General features: G+C 37.0%; 4 protein-coding genes across 10 annotated transcripts; 3 read left to right on the forward strand and 1 right to left on the reverse strand.

The window, feature by feature from the left end:
- The first annotated feature begins 45 nt into the window (after window positions 1–45).
- Window positions 46–4,161, forward strand: LOC136350353 (uncharacterized). Of its 3 annotated transcripts, none has more exons than XM_066301926.1 (5): window positions 46–659; window positions 1,520–1,835; window positions 2,390–3,060; window positions 3,412–3,497; window positions 3,653–4,161. In XM_066301926.1, the coding sequence occupies exons 2-5, from the start codon at window positions 1,830–1,832 to the stop codon at window positions 4,117–4,119; spliced, it is 1,230 nt and encodes a 409-aa protein (XP_066158023.1). In that variant the 5' UTR covers window positions 46–659; window positions 1,520–1,829; the 3' UTR covers window positions 4,120–4,161. The 3 variants fall into 3 exon arrangements, with proteins under 3 accessions (XP_066158023.1, XP_066158026.1, XP_066158024.1); XM_066301929.1 differs by having other exon boundaries at window positions 49–659; window positions 2,454–3,060; XM_066301927.1 differs by lacking the exon at window positions 46–659 and adding an exon at window positions 822–1,098.
- A 529-nt stretch (window positions 4,162–4,690) lies between these two features.
- Window positions 4,691–7,358, forward strand: LOC136350565 (ATP-dependent DNA helicase Q1-like). Its single transcript, XM_066302412.1, has 6 exons — window positions 4,691–4,825; window positions 4,892–5,497; window positions 5,567–5,778; window positions 5,868–6,135; window positions 6,187–6,403; window positions 6,498–7,358. The coding sequence occupies exons 1-6, from the start codon at window positions 4,801–4,803 to the stop codon at window positions 7,042–7,044; spliced, it is 1,875 nt and encodes a 624-aa protein (XP_066158509.1). The 5' UTR covers window positions 4,691–4,800; the 3' UTR covers window positions 7,045–7,358.
- A 613-nt stretch (window positions 7,359–7,971) lies between these two features.
- LOC136350562 (protein phosphatase 1 regulatory subunit 37 homolog) lies at window positions 7,972–15,579 on the forward strand. Of its 5 annotated transcripts, none has more exons than XM_066302405.1 (10): window positions 7,972–8,449; window positions 8,508–8,678; window positions 10,395–10,700; window positions 11,083–11,268; window positions 11,325–11,837; window positions 12,018–12,292; window positions 12,346–12,534; window positions 12,668–12,787; window positions 12,874–13,059; window positions 13,396–15,579. In XM_066302405.1, the coding sequence occupies exons 2-10, from the start codon at window positions 8,549–8,551 to the stop codon at window positions 13,654–13,656; spliced, it is 2,166 nt and encodes a 721-aa protein (XP_066158502.1). In that variant the 5' UTR covers window positions 7,972–8,449; window positions 8,508–8,548; the 3' UTR covers window positions 13,657–15,579. The 5 variants fall into 5 exon arrangements, with proteins under 5 accessions (XP_066158502.1, XP_066158504.1, XP_066158506.1 ...); XM_066302409.1 differs by lacking the exon at window positions 7,972–8,449 and adding an exon at window positions 10,271–10,394 and having other exon boundaries at window positions 8,548–8,678; window positions 10,446–10,700; XM_066302407.1 differs by lacking the exon at window positions 7,972–8,449 and having other exon boundaries at window positions 8,541–8,678; window positions 10,274–10,700.
- LOC136350568 (uncharacterized) lies at window positions 14,957–16,443 on the reverse strand. The gene is made up of 3 exons (XM_066302417.1): window positions 16,033–16,443; window positions 15,850–15,980; window positions 14,957–15,781 (listed from the first exon to the last, which is right to left on the reverse strand). Exons 1-3 carry the CDS (start codon window positions 16,157–16,159, stop codon window positions 15,554–15,556), a joined length of 486 nt encoding a protein of 161 aa, XP_066158514.1. The 5' UTR covers window positions 16,160–16,443; the 3' UTR covers window positions 14,957–15,553.
- Window positions 16,444–16,497: the final 54 nt, after the last annotated feature.

Here is a 16,497-nt window from a genome sequence, read left to right on the forward strand (position 1 = left end):
CCGATTACAAAATAGTTGAAATATTTATTATTATCATCGAATCAGCAACAAAGCTGTGAACTGTCAAAGGTACTAGGTCTAGTCAGAAAAAAAAATTCAACTTATTATCTTTTACATTCCACGGAGATATAGTACCTGGGTACCGGAGTACCACAGGCCTATCTATAGGGGCAAGTAGGTGCGAGTCGCATTCTGCGTGGGCAGGTCTACGTCACGTCCCATTAATCCTACATCCATACCGACAGATGGTGGAACCGTTTACGGTTGCTTGTACCGTAGGCGGTGACGTAGGCAAAATAAAAGTTAACCGTCGCACCGTTGCCGATACAAAAAAAATGCGGTACCTGACTGTGATGTCTGTGCCGTGATATGACTGCATGTAAACGACAAGAATTCGTTCTAACGTTCTAACTGTAATTTTTCAAAGGAATGTGGTAGAGCAAGATAGAGTACTGTGTAGTACCCCAGTGACATAAGACAGAGATTACCACACACCAATCAAAAACATAAATAAACTGCGTTTTTAAAGGGCATAGATCATTTATAGAGAAATCGTTTACGTTTAGTCTTCACAGAACCCCGAAAGTGATGTAATAAACACGCAATTAGGGCAAGTAAGCCGTTGTACGTCGTCAATATGCGATTTCAAGTAAACATTGGTGAGTAACAAGTTCTTTTAATTAAATTAATACACCTTTTGATGCGGCAAAGCAGTTCAAGAATCGCAGAGTTGCAGGTCAACCGAGCGCTTCTTTAACGATTCTAATAATTCCGTGGTGATGTTTATTTAGCGCCTAGTGAGCACCAGTGGTATCCGTTTACCTGTTAAGTACTGAAGAAGTGAGAACAGGTGCAAGCCCATTTGAAATTTTAATTTCTTGGTGACAGGTGCCTGTACCCAATAGTCTTTCTAGATACACCCAGCAAGAGGAACACCTAGTCACTTCTGACCTTTAAATACTCTTCTCATGGGTGTTTAAGTGTCAATTAAATATAAAATTTCTCAAGAGGAATTAAACCTGAATCATATTTAAAGTAATTTTCCTAAAGGGTGTTGTGTGTGAGGGGCATTTTAGCTCCAAAATATTTTTTGGCCAGGTAACACTTTTTATTATTTAATTTCTTGTTTAATAAGCTTTAAATAATAAATCAAATAAAGTAACGAAAATATGAACCAGTACATGCACGATGCTTGTAACAGCCCAAAGATCTTAGTGAAGGATAACTGTCATTCTTAAATAGTTTGAACTGAGACTGTTGCACAGTTCAACTGCTCCCTCCCTCCGTAATCCCTAGTCACCCTCTAAGATGAGCGTCATTGAGCTTTAAATTTGGAATCTTAGACCAGTAATAAAGCATCCAACAAGTTAAAAGAATGTTGAGAACCAGAATGTTTTTACATCTCTTATTGACATGTAATTGAACTGTTCTACAACATATGTCCAACCCTGTATATCTTGCTAAGGATTTTAAATTACAATGCTTTTTTCAGCATTTATATAGATGTTTTTTGTTTCAGACACAGTTTGAAGCAGAATGACATAATAGCTGAGAATTTATGTTTCGCCTCCACGTTCCATAATTAACATTTATCATGGAAACCCTGGAGATACTGAAACAGTGAAAAGTGCTTTCATTGACTAACATCAATAATACTGAGAAGCCGCATGGGAAAAATGATTGTGTCTAAGAGCCAAAGTTGCTTTGCTGCAGAAGAAAAATGTAGCAGACAAACCAGTGCCCATCAATGTTATTTTGGTTTAACTGAGAGTCTTTATAAACGAAGAAATGGAATATTCACAAACCAAAAATGTTGAAACACATTTCAAATGGAGGTAAATAACCTTGTTTTGGTTATTCAGTGTTTGTCCCACTTAAAACCATTCTGTAGTAGTTTTTATGCCTGCTGATACTAGTACTGGAGTCAGTAATAATCATTCAATAACAATTAACTTCAATCTAATATTTTTGTTTCTCAAAAGTCACTGCTCTGTAGTTTACCAGCCGTTCTTGGTAGTCTTAATTGCAATCCTTTAAGCTTTCATACCCTTTGCATTTTAATGGATTTGTGAATTAAAGCAATTTATTCTCCCAATTTTCACAATTTGTTAGTTAATTTGTATTCACCGAATTAAAATTAATGGTCAATTGTAATGCGTTACAGATTACAGAAATATTCCAGTTGTTGCTTCGCTATGCTGTGATGTGAAATCTTCCGTTAAGGACTTTCAAATTTTTTCAGTAAATCATGTTTTATTGCTTGTGAAACAATCTGCATGTACACTCTTTTCTTATCGATGGTAAAGGCACTTTTAGGATAAATAGCAGCACTATAGATATCGTTCCTTTTAACAAAGATTACTTTTCCTTGCTTTTCCGCCTTCTTTAGGAATTGGGAATAGCACTTATGGGATCCCGTCTCTTTGGGCAGTCACATGCTAAATTTATTCCAGGTAATGCAAACCAAGGCTCCCGACCGGATAGTTCTATAATAATGGAACCCCGGGATCCCCAGCCCCACAGGTTTCGTTCTCCGAATTCTAGCAGAATATCGACCCAGCAGTCCTATCCGCTGAACGTTTCACAATTTTCGCAAATCCACAGCTATACTCCTAACTTAGATAACTCCAAACACTCGATTTATAGTAATGCAGCTGTACTATCCCCACCGGGAAACAAAGTGTTTAATGGAGGCCTCAACATCTCAAGGATAAGAAACCAAAGTAGTTTCAACAAATTCGTAACGAAGTCAAAGGAGGTCGGAGTTAAAGAGACTTTAGTCAGCCTGGGACTTTTGTGTTTAGTTAGCCTACTTCTTGCCTTATTATCATTGATTTTTCTTTTAAAAGTTTCACCGGTGACAATTAACGATATACGGGAGCTTTTACGTGCCGAGCAACTGACTGTGATAACTGCTGAAGAATACCTGATAGTTTATGAAGTAACTCTTGCTTTGTGTGCCTTAACATTATCTTTAAATCTATGTTGCCTTTTGGTGTGCGCTATACAGTTCCTGTTTGCCGTTAAACTTGTACAAAACTCACATGGCGGCAGCAATAGGTAAGATAACTTAGAGTAGTCGGGCATTAGCGCTTATTAATGTCCTTACAGCCCCACGGACCAATTCCATATTATTTTAACAGTTACATGTTTTTATGTCTGTGGAATAGGGATATTTTGTTTTCATTAAGCCTTCGGCAATGACGGGCCTAAAAAATGTTGAATAGATTAAAGATTATTTCCCTGGTCATGAGTACCTATCTCTAATATTTGCATTAAATGTACACGCAGTGGATTTTTAAAGATTGGTGAAGAAATTTTGGAAACTGTCAGAGCCATAAATGATTGAAATTACCAAACATAATTGATTTGGTTGATTACAAGCAAACAAAATTAAAACTATTTTTGCAGAACTTCCAAATACCTTCAAAAGTCGTCTGTTAGCAGAGTCTGCGCCATGGGAGGCCTTTTCATTTCTATTCCAGTGTTTCTGACTGGTAGGTACACATTTAAAGGTTCTTAGTCATTATGTTTTTTACAGTTTTTTTCTTTTGGTCAGTTTATAATCAAAACCACATGTGGTTAGTACTAAAATTCACTATTCATGCTGAATTTTGCTTATTGGAAACTAATTAGCTCCCATCATTTCCAGGAATAATACTGTATACATTCATTCAATTCCACTCGACACCCGCTATAGTGACCAGCGTTTTCATAGGCCTCGGGATTATATTTTGTGGGTGCGCCATGGTACACAACGTTTTCATATGGCAAAGAGAAAAAACTAATGCCGTAAAGGAACTGGCCCAGCAGCAAGAATTAACTCAACAACACCATAATTCGTATCATAGCATCGCCTCTCCACCGTTGCCTTTGAACCAGTCTCATGTTAGTGCGTTCAATCATAGCATTGGACATCCCCTAACAAGTGTACATAGCAATGGGCCTTATATTATTAGGCCTTCAACAACCACCCCACCGGCGGGAGAAAGTCTTAATATTAGCAAACATCCCAGGGAAGCCAGTGGTAGTGTGAGTCCTCTCATGCCGCCCAACAATATTGATATTAGTAGTGTAACCACGACCAATAGCCCTCATGAATTATCTACTTTGGTGTAATACTATTTAAGGGGATTTGAAAATAAAGTATTTTATATTTAATCTTGTTTTACTGCCCATTATTTACCCAAAATTCAGATATCTAAATTGCTTGAGCTGCTAGGGAAGAGTTAAAGGTTTAAACTGAAAACTTTTTGGAGTTGACTAACGATGTTTCATAATGTTGTATCTTCCCCATTATCGCGACATTTTTTTTCTTGTCTTTGGCCGGTATTTCAATCACTCCTGATATAATTTGTTGAGAGATTAAAGAAGTTTTCCCCATTTTTCTAAGTCTCTTTCTAACACTGCAACTGTTGGAAGCCGCTGGTACAGGCTCAGGCATGGTTAACAAACCTTCAAATTTCTGTTTAATTATATTTATAACTTTTACGTTAGTTTTATTGCTAATAAACACAAATTAGACCTAAAACACTCAAAGAAATCGTATTTGTTTGGATTCCCGACCCTGACCAACGCCAATAAAAAAAAAATGCCCGTGTGTTGTCATACCAATGTAGTGTCCTCTCTTGTCTTTGTTTAATGCAATACGACTAACAAAGACAAACAGATGCTGCAGCGCACGCGAGACTCTTATTGTTTTGGAGTTTCTTGCTCGTCAAGATTTGAGCGTTGGGTTATTTGCTGTACGATTGGGGCCCAAAATTTCGAAAATTTAGACATGTTGATATTTTACAAGAGATGAATATGATGACTGAAGAAGAAGGTAATATTATCTGCGTCCGTTAGTTTAGGCCTAACACTTCATTAACCACTAAATTTATATTGGCAGACTTCAGCACTCAAATTGAGAAAATATCCATCAAGATAAAACAACTTGAGCAGGAGAAAAGGCGCATAGATGCCGATTTAAAACGATTGAATTCAGAAAGGGATCAACTGCAACTCAATCTTTCCATTGCAAGACTTAAAACCAGAAAACCAAACCAATGGCTTGGACAGGAATATCCTTGGTCGAAAGAACTTGTAAAGACTTTAAAGGAAGTATTTGGATTTGAAGCGTTCTTTCCTAATCAAGTGGCAGCCATAAACGCTGTGTTATCAAAAAAGGATGTTTTGGTGGTCATGCCAACTGGAGGAGGGAAAAGTCTAATCTATCAGCTACCAGCAGTACTGTCTCGAAACCTGACAATAGTCATCTCGCCCTTAATTGCCCTGATTCAGGATCAGCTGGCAGCTTTGTCAAAATTTGGTGTTGATTCTGCCACCTTGAACTCAGATATGCCACCAGGGGAGAAAAAAGATGTACTGAATAAGTTGACAGACAAGAAGCTGAAAATTATTCTTGTGACCCCTGAATTTTTTGCTAAATCGAAAACTTTTATGAATAAGTTAACAAAGCTGCATCAAGAGTCTTGTATCAATCTATTTGTTATTGGTGAGTAAGTTTGGTTTGGTTCTATTTTTTTCATTGGCTTCTGCACGTCACATGGATCTGTTCTTCCAGATGAAGTTCATTGTTGTTCTCAATGGGGCCACGATTTTCGAACCGATTACCAAACCCTTTCCTTAATAAAAACTCAATTTTCTGGGGTACCTCTATTAGGCTTAACTGCGACCGCAACAATTGACGTTTTGGTAGATATTCAAAAAATGTTGGATTTGATTGATCCAGTTATAATTACTTCTCCTTATAATCGACCCAATCTTTACTACAAAGTGAGTTTTAAAAAATAATGAACAGGTTAAACTATATATTAGTTTTCATAATTTAAACAAATCAAATTCCCAAGATTTTGTAAATTCAGGTGGTACATAAACCCGATAACGTTAAAGATGCTCAAACCTTAGTGCGTAACATTATAAAGAATGACTTTGCCAGTGTGACTGGGATCGTTTACGCTGCAACATCTAACGAATGCGATCAACTGAGCACGTTTTTGCGTAAAGAAAATATTGAAGCAGCCCCTTATTACGCGAATATGAGCTCTGATACAAAAAGCAAAGTCCATAGGAAGTGGATCACTGGTCATTATAAAGTTATAGTGGCTACAATTGCCTTCGGGATGGGCATTGGTATACAAGGAAATAGTGACACATTTATCAGTACTTAAATATCTTTTTTAGACAAACCTGATGTTCGGTTTGTGATTCATTTCTCGTTGCCCAAAAGTCTTGAGTCTCTTTATCAGGAGACTGGGAGAGCAGGGAGAGACGGGCTCAAAGCTCACTGTATTTTAATGTACAACTTGTTCGATTGGCTCAAGGCCTATGCGTACACACAAAACAACAAGGAAGAAAATAGTATAACACAAGTCTTAAAATATTGCACGGATATTCACACGTAAGTTAACAGAATTACATTTCAGATAAAATCAATTGGACAATTATATTTAAATTTGCGCACAATAAAACTTTTGTGGTTTTTATTTTTTCAGGTGCAGGCGAAAATTGATCTCTGAATATTTTGATGATACCTGGAGAGCTCTGGACTGCCTCCAGATGTGTGATCATTGTGCGGAGCATAAAAAAAATATTGTTACATACAATGTACAACCGTGTTTGGCAACTATTTTTAAAATACTTAATCAGCTGCAAAATATGGACGAGTCTGTGACCCCAAACAAATTGTTCGGGTCATGGTTTCGAGCCTGCCCGAAAAAGCTTACCGTTCCCGATGCCCCCAAACCAATGTTCAGCAGAGAACAAGCCCAATTTATCATTTCATTTTTTATTTTGAATAACTATTTATCAGTTAAGCGAGGATACTCATTGATGTCTACATTCGCCATAATCTATACGAAGCTGGTGAAAGAGCCCAACCTTCAAATTTATATGGAATATGATGGAGTGATAAGGGGTATTCAGACCACAGATTTAAGACGTGAAGTAAAAACGATAAATCTTAGTGCATCTTCATCAACATTGGTCAAAAGGGAATCAGACGAAAGTGGTATTTCGATTAAAAAGCAAAAATTTCACTAAAAAGTTCTCCGATCTGAGGCGAAACAATGGGTAGAAGCGTTTTAGCGAAATGCTGAGCAGAACTATTTACAAGACGCAGGAGGGTAAAGAGGGGAAAATTCACAAACTGCGGTAGTAAAATCATGAATAGCAATAATGAAATGTCATCCTACACTGTTTGGGGCACTACTAGAAAATGGGATGAGTTCTTTTGAAGACTTCAATGACGACAACCTTTATACTTTTTGGTCACTTTTCCTCGCTTATTTCTTGCATTAGTTCCTATTGTGTGTTAAGACCAATGTTATTATGAATTAATATACTTTTTAATTAAATTGATGCATTTATGGCCTCTTAAGCATCATTGATAAAAACCTCATTCTTACACATCTGATAAAATCAGCGCCCTGAAGAATATCGTGATTATGCTTCTCAAGGCAAACTCGGGTCACTATATGTATATTATTATATTTGTGCATTCTTCCATTCAAGAACTGCGGATTTGACTACTTGAAATGAACATAAGCATAAACCAAACCTGAATGTAAACAAACATTTTCTTAATGACCATTGGTCAGATAAGCCCGCGCTTTCAAACATCGAAAGAGACTTGAAAACAACCATCTGTGATATGAGGAATTAACGTGACAATTTTTAACTGCATTAGACGATAAAGTGACTGAGCGCGAATTGCGAAAACTGCACAACGAGCAATCCACGTACCAGCCCATCTTCCTCAAACTTATCACAATCGTAAATGACGACGTAGAAAATAGTGAAAGAAAATAACACTGTCTGTCTTTCTCTCACTTCTCGCTACCTACCAAGCTGGGATGAAATAAGATATGAGATGGAAGATGAAATGGGCTGATGTCCGGGACGCTCGGAGATATTCGGGATGCAATTACCGAACTCGGCTAATTGGTTGGATCATTTGCTCGACGAACCAAAGAGCTATTAATACATGTTAATTCCTTTTCAACGTTGTTACTCGTTTGTTTCTCCACGTTCCCTCTTGTCTTTTTCTATTTCGCGCCATTAAAAAGAGAGGCATTTCCGAAAATACCCTATTAAATGATCCGGTGTAGTTAATAAGAAGTGACAGCTTTTATTTATACAATTTTCGGTCTTAATTGTTATAACCTGTTAACCTGCAATTACCAGGAAACATGGTTTTTAGGGAATTATTTTGGTGTCCATGTCATTGTGTATTTTTCAGATAATTAATTCGAACTGTAATTTTAAGATCCATTCACCAGCCCAAATTAGCTATTTTTGACATTCCTTTTAAGTACCTCTGCATATTCTGGCATTAAGCTCGTCGTTTATTTTGAATGATTGTCCATAGTTTATTTTGATTTCAGAATTGCACAAAACTGTTCCGCTTTAAATCATAAAGATCCAAAAAGGATGATCCGAAAAAAATGTAAATGTGCCTGTTAGATAACTGCTCTTTACCACCAAAATTATTGTTTTTATTTCAGGCCATAATAGAAAGAAATCTTACAGGGAGTAAAAATAAGTGATGGATGTGGATACATGTGTGGAAGAAAATGATACCCCGTTTCTCATAGACAGTGGTACTGAAAGTATCACAGAAAGCCCTTTAGACACCAAACATTCCGAAGATTCTACTCTCTGTGAAATTAATATTAGTAAGCAATTGACACGTTTTTAAGCTTTCCATCCCAGATCTGCTTACAAGGCACTAACAATTCTTTTGGAAATAACACTTTTTCACTAGGTGCTTGTACAGTGGAGTCATGCAAAAGTTCTGTACCAATGGGAGGGTTGCCAATTTGTAAACCACATCATTCAGCCTTGTCATTCCACTTTTAAACTGGATTCATATACACTGTTGTTTCTCTTCTTCGCTTGTTGTTGCTGCTGAGAGGATAGAACAAAACAAAATACATAATATAGTTGCAATGCAAAAAAGTGCATCACTAGCACATAACAAAATGGAACAGCAAAGTCCACCAATCTTGCTTTAAGCTTATGTAATCTTTCATATCAGCATTGGTAACTGTAGAGTTATTTTTCCATCATCGTTATTCCATTGCTTAGAGTAGAGGGCATTGTGTACAGAATACAAGGCTCTTGAATTGCATCTATATAATCCTTATGAACATCTGGAAGAGGCTATACACAATGATCATAACACCAGCCTGTTAATGGATATATATTGGTATAAAGCAATTTTTTGATCTGCAGTTTAAAGCCCTGCAATGATTTTGCCAACCGCTTGCCACTATTTTGTTTAATACCAGAATGAATGGAGCGTGTTATAGGCCTTTTAATACAATTTTGGCACAATCATTTTTAATGTAATCTGATGAACATGCAGAGCCAAAACCTCTGCCTTCTTACACATTTTCCTGGAAACCTATCTGAGGCACGTGAACATAGTTTTTTTTTTAGTTTCGTTGTTTTATTATCTAGGAGAATCACATTTTTTCTGTTATGTACCTTGCTATAAAAAAAGGGAGCTGAGTATATCAGAAAACCCTGTATGAAATCCAGGAGGCGTTTTAACTAACTCTAACTAAAATAATACTGGGTGTCTCTAATAAAGTTGAGTGCATGGAAATTGCGGAAACGGTAAAAGATACAAGGCGACTCAAAAATTAAATTAGAAAAAAGGTCTACATTCATCCTAGTCTTTCAGACAATGTTTTGAGATATATGTGTATATAGGGACTGTCAAAATATAAGTGTATAACGGTGACGAATAATATCATAAATGACGCAGATGATTATAAACTGCTGGAATAAAAAACTGAAAAAAATAACAAATAAGTTTTTACTGAAAAAAACCGCCTCGTTAACACATATTATAGTTGACGAAAACCTAATTTCGGCAAAAAATTTACAAATCTGTGCCGATATCGCTAACCTTACAGGATTCGAAGGGACTACTAAAATTTCTTTGCCTAACCCAAATCGTAAAGCAAATAACCAAGGACAACAAAAACTATTTGAATTCCGAGGAATCTATCAACAACAAATACGGTGATTTGATACCTGCTTCTGATGAGGAGACGGCAAATACTGATAATTATCTTTAATCCCAGCGTAGACATCATTGTAGATCTGCTAAATCTCAAGATATGCGTTGCATCAGATCTGCCACTGTTTTAACATATTCTCTGTTTTCTGCGGCCAACTTTGGCTGGAGTCCTTTTGGATCACTTACCTGCAAGCATTGAACTGCAATTACAGCTTTGATTCACCCTAAATGTTTCAGCAGGTATTTACTTACGTACACCCTTCACGCGATCATTGAAAACGGACAACCTGCAGCATGTAACACGCTCCTCCATTCCTCGCCTCAAGCAGCTTTGCCGACATGAAATTTACCATCTTTCCAGGTACTTCAAAATCCAAAGCAAAATCATCAAAACTAGCTAATTGCTTAATAGATAAGTCATTTTCAATAGATGAAGAGGAGTTGTGTACACCATTAGAACCGACACAGGTTGGTATTTTCCATCTAACAGTTCCTTCTTCGCCGAACAGCATTACTCCTGAAGATAGTACTACGTCAGAAGAAGACGATGGTATTGAAGATATTATTCATATTGACGTTGATAAAACGTGTCTCGATGACCGAGTAGAACCGAATCTTCGTGTTTCTGTAGGTACTATAGAAGATGAAGGAGACTCTAAAGGTTCGGGTGAGTATGAAATTAGAAAAACGGGGTTGATTTTCTTGACTTTTTGGTGCCAGTGAACTTTAACTAAGGGTCCCGTGTGATATATTCTTTCGGGGAAAACCGTCTTGGACGCCAAGAACGCCTCTGAATATTGTCATTTTGACCACTATATACAACAAAAGCGATCACGAGCTAATGCAATTTTTAGGTAGAAGAGTTAGATTTTGTGTTTGTCGGATTTATGCGCTTTGAACTGCCCATCTGTCCGATTTGGCGCTTTTTTATGTCGTATTTAATTTTTTTATGTATATAGAATTAGTTTATGTTCACACATAGTATGGCACTTGCTGCGTTCATAAGCATTTTGTAACATCCATAACACGATCCTCGTTGTTACTGTTAGATGACGACGACAGTTCAGAGAGCGCGGTTAAGATATCAGCGACGCCTCGTCCTTCCATATTACGAAAACCTTCCTGCTTCGAAGCACCTGTTGAAAGAAATAGTACCACTCGACATATAGCCTTTCCAAGCGACGAATTGGATCTCGTGAGTTACAGAGAACCCGAAGAGTATGCTTGGGTTATCGGTAAATATTTCGTGTAATAAAAGTACTTCAAGCAACGTTCGTCCTGGTTCTTTTAGAGAATTTTATTCCCGCCGGAGAAATCCTGAAAATTTATCAAGACTCGTGCAAGAAACACAAAACCATCGAATTGGATACAATCAAATCTCAAATACTGGAAATCAAAAATAACATCAACCATTCGGCAACATTGAAATTAGCTTCAATAAAAATGTCCTGTGAGGTCGCCGAGACATTAGAAGATATCTTAAAGGTGGCCAATTTTCACACTCTAATCCTTCAGGAGTGTGAATTTACTCCACAAATTATGACGGAATTCTTGAATAGTTTGCACTATTACAATTCAGTTTGCCATTTTGAGATCGCCATGAACTTTGAAGATGACGACACCTGGAAGTCGTTCTGCAGTGCTTGTGGGAATATTTTAGCACTCGAGTGTCTGTCTTTTAAGGGGATGAAGATAAATGAACCATACATGCGGAGCTTGATCCATGCCATTAAAAATAATCCAAATATTGCGATACTTAAGTTTGATAGCTGCATGTTAGAGAAATTACCGACTTTTTATCTAGGTAAGTTGCAGTTTAGAAGTCGTTACGCATCGGAACTCATTGGCCACATTTTCGTTTCAATGCGAACTCACAAACGTTTCATTCTTGAGATACAGGGTGTTGAAGTGTCTGCGTTTTTAAGACTTTGCTTCAGATCCCATCTTCCCGTAAAAACTAACGCATTATTTGCTTTTTTTTTAGTTGAAGCTCTTATGACCAACCAAACAATAAGGGAGTTGTATTTACCGTCTACGGGTTTATATACTAAAGAAGCAGATGCTTTACAGAGGTTCCTTGTTAATAATACGCACCTTAAAGTATTAGATATTAGTAATAACAACTTAGGAGATCGGGGATTAGAGGTGCTTTCCAAAGGCTTGTGCAATCAAAAAATCCCTGGTGTTGGGCTGTCAGTATTGGTTATATTCAACAACCAAATTACCGAAAAGAGCGGGCCGGTGATAAAGAACATCATTGTAAGTGGAACTTTCGTTTTTTATGTCCAGTGATGTAAGAAACCTATTATTAGATTGAGTGCAAGAATCTGCATACACTAAATATTGGATACAATAACCTGACAGATGACGTTTTGTCTCATATTAGCGAAGCCCTTGCGCATACGCACTCCTTGGAGGGTTTAGGTCTTCAGTGCACGCTTTTAACTTGTAAGGGTATTCTAACTCTTGCGCATGCCTTACCGGCAAATACATCACTACAGGTAAGTTAGGTGATCATGTCAAGGACTTCATTGTCGTTTCGGTCGTGATCACTGTGTCGAGACACACGAATTTTGAACGAATGTGTGGCAAAAATTATCCACCAAGTGAAGTCGTTATTGATCTTTTCTTCAGAAAATTAACTTGAAAGGAAATAAGGCCATTCAAATATTGGGTATCGAAGCGCTGTGTACCGCCTTAACGAATTCAAAAATTAGCAAAATTGAAATTGATGATAACAACCGGTCATGCAATGTAAGTAGTGTTCTGGAAAGTTTTAAGTGATTTTAGCCCACATTTCGGTCAACGCTTTAAATTTGGTTTCCTTTCGCTTTTTGCAGGATCCTGAAGCGTATGCCGAAATTGTGAAAAAGTTAAATGCTATCTGTACCGTTAACCGAAATTACGCAGATGAAAGCAGCGATGAGGACGAAGAAGTGTTAAATGTCTCCCAGAAGATATCTAGGAAAATGTCTTTGAGTTGCGAACCGAAGTACGGTGCTCCAGATCCTAATACTACATTTCAAGTAAGTCGAGCTACCAGTTACTTCACTGAACGGAACCATTTGCCTCCACTATTACCGCGCAGTTAGGTCATTCAAAAATCTGTCAAGGTTTAGCGAATGTTGAGCGTTTTAGATTTAAACTTTCATGGGGATCAACTTGAAAAACTTGAATTGTCAAAATGGTGCTAGTTCAGAAGTTGTAGTCTTATCCTTAACTGTACTTGGGTATCATTGGATGGCGGTTGCCAACTTTTTTTAAATTTGTATGGGATAGAAACTTTTCGCGATATTAAGCCGTTTCCAGGTGTCTTAAAAACGTGCAACAATGTAAATTATCATGAAACGATCCATTTTTAGATCGGTTCACCCTTAATTTCTCCAGCGCCTAGTCCATCGCCACGAAGCCGGTTCCAAATAATGAAGGTTCCAGAAACCGTTAGGGAGACCCATTCGCCGATCACTTCAAAGTCTAGATTTAAGGTGACGAAGGTCCTACCGAGTCCTGAAGAGGAGGAAATCCCTTTTGGACGATTTTCCAATATTCGAAGCAGCGTTTCATCAAACGACAGTACGGAATCCTTGACAACTCTCCATTTAGAGAGCGACGAGTGTCAATAATAAGGTTTATAGTTTTTTTTTCAATAATGAGGTAGCCCTTTTGTTGCCGACCAATTTCTGCACAGTTGCAGACATTCCATTGCGACATGTGTAATTTCTAAATAACTGTGAACTTTGTAAATACGTCACAGGCACTTTAAATAGTTTAGGTAGAGAAATGATTCCAATGCCCAAGGGAACTTCTCGTGCTTTTTAACAATAATATTGTTTAGAGTTAGCGAATTTTGGGCCAGTCTTTTACGTTATTGTCCTTTGAGATAGACGGGTCAGTCATGATGATCTCACATCTAACAAAGCTAGGGAATTGTGCTAGTGAAACATCAGGAAGTTTCAGGCTCGAATGTTTGAATATTACTGATGCTAAATATCATTAATTAACTTCATACGCTAATCCATGGGGCTGCCTAAAAGGTATTTTTATGAACTACTTGGGAAACCCAACCTGGTAAACTTATGCTACTGAAACATGATGTACCTAAACTTATATGATAAAGTACTTAATAAGAGTATGTTAGGGGCTTTTCTAGAATTTTTATTACTTACGTAGTTCTCGCTAGATAAGATTAGGTTCTATAACTTAAATGATTTAAGGTTGGTATGTCGTTAACGAATTTAGAATAAACAGTACCTTATTTTAGATGTGAATTTACTCGAACGTGATAAGAATGTACGAGTATATTTGTTATTAAGAAGGTGTAAGAATAGGAATAACCCTTTACAGTTAATTTAAGGAAAAAATTGTACGCCGATAAATAATTGGCTTTTAGTGGGATCCAAAAGCATTAGTGTAAAATACCAGAGACAAGCTACAAAACAGAGTGGTGATATTTCTGAAAGGTAGTTCATAAAAATGAGCCTTGTTAATCTCGAACCGTTTGATAATTCTCTTAAATTCATTAATTCTGTGATATATGTTAAGTAATGCTACACTTTTCCAAACGGTTTTTACTTATTTGAAACAGAAACATTTCTAATGCTGCGTCTGATGTAGATCGGCAAGTCCCAGAAGAAGCCTATTTTTTTGCTGATACTGGAAGGTGATAATGTTACGTCCACCATTATTCCTTCGTGAACCAGCTAAGTTTAATCTCTAGGACTTTCCACATTAGTTACCTGCTCGAACGATTGGACTAGTTGCCCGCAATTGACAATATGTAGTACAAAAATTAAGTCTAGCAGAGGCTGGACATTCTCCAGCAAAATGATCCGATGAGTCAAGATTTGAATGTGCATTATTGAAGGATGTAGATACGTTTGTATATAAATATCTATCATATTAGGATAAAACGACTTCAAGCAGTTTATTCAGTTGGATGTATATTTTCTTTGCTCGTCGCGTAGGATTCTATCCACTAACTTAACGGATTTAACTTAAAAGGGGTCTCTTAGTTCTAGTTCTGATATTGTCACGAAGCCAATAAACTTAATTTTTAGTGATATTTTGTGGTGTTACGTTGTTTCAGTTTCATAGGAGTTAAGTACAAGCTATTATACGTTATTTCCACAAAGAAAATATTATAAGTTTGTTATTATAGAGGAAATGATACAAAGAGTTGATTTACGTTTAAGTGTAAACTACAATCCCAGTGCAAATATAAGCTTGTAAAGCATAAATGTAGATATTTACAAATTAGTGATAATATTAAATATATTTTTATATCAGTATTGTAAGGCAATATCGCGGGGGTTAATCTTAGAATAGAAAAGTTATTTTTAGTCTTTATGGTATTTTTCATTCGGATCCGAAGGGTTTTGAAAATTTTTACTCATGCACTTGTTTCGCCTATTCCCATACTGATTTGTTATCTATATTCTTGTGTATGTGATAAAATGGATGTGATATTGTATAATAACTTAAAGTATTTTAAAATTAACCTTTGTTGTGGATTAACTGTGTTTATAATAAACTGTGAATTACTCGAAGTTCTTCCGTTTCTTTTACGGGATTTTCCTCTCCGAAAATCTGCACGAAGAACTTGAACCCTTTTCCAAAGTTCGTGAGGACGTTAAATTCTATGAAGTTATACCCGATCCCTCCGGCTCCATAGGACGGATAAGCCGAAACTTCGGGGTCCTCATCGAAAATCTTCACACAGACTATTTTAAATCTACCTTCAACGTTCATCTAAAAAAAAAACTTAGTCACCCTGCTTTGATTTTTTGCGAGCTGAGACAACTACAATAGGTACCCACTCTTATGTTCGCAGATATCTGACTCTCTCCATCACTGTTTAAAAAGACTTGTTCCTGATGTAGTATCGGTAGTTTCTCTTTACATCGACCGATAAACAAATTGTGAGGCTCATTAACTTCCTTTAAAATAACTGAAACCAGACCACGTTAGTTTCTGGTGGACGTGCATACCTTCGAAATTACTTCTCCCTGAAGAGGCTGTAACGTTTCGCGTCGTAATGGTGGTCAATTGGTTTTGCTCATCACCATCTGAAGAAGTAACACTCGAAAAGAGCGCAAAAACCAAAAACAGTTTGCGTAGGCCGAGCATTATGATTCAATTTTTAATTCACTTTTTATCAAATCGACTACAAAAGACGGGGTTAGAAGGTTATCGTCAGTCTCCTTTGTTACAACTAAGGCAGTAACGCGCTCTTATCGAGGCAACCACAAAAATATTGCTGGGTTGCGTCAAATGCCTTTTTATTGGAGATTGAAGAAAAATTTTTATTATGATTCAAGAAGAGAGTTAAGTAAAAACGACAAAATTACGTCGAGTCGTAATTCAGTTTCTGCGTTTCTATGAAATTTGTCTTCCAAACAAAGCTGCAAGTCCTCCGAGTGTGTCAGCGTTAGTCCTAATACGTGCAGCCCTTGTCCTACTCGCAT

The sequence above is a fragment of the Euwallacea fornicatus genome, chromosome 3, assembly GCF_040115645.1.
Source record: "Euwallacea fornicatus isolate EFF26 chromosome 3, ASM4011564v1, whole genome shotgun sequence".
Taxonomy (NCBI): domain Eukaryota; kingdom Metazoa; phylum Arthropoda; class Insecta; order Coleoptera; family Curculionidae; genus Euwallacea; species Euwallacea fornicatus.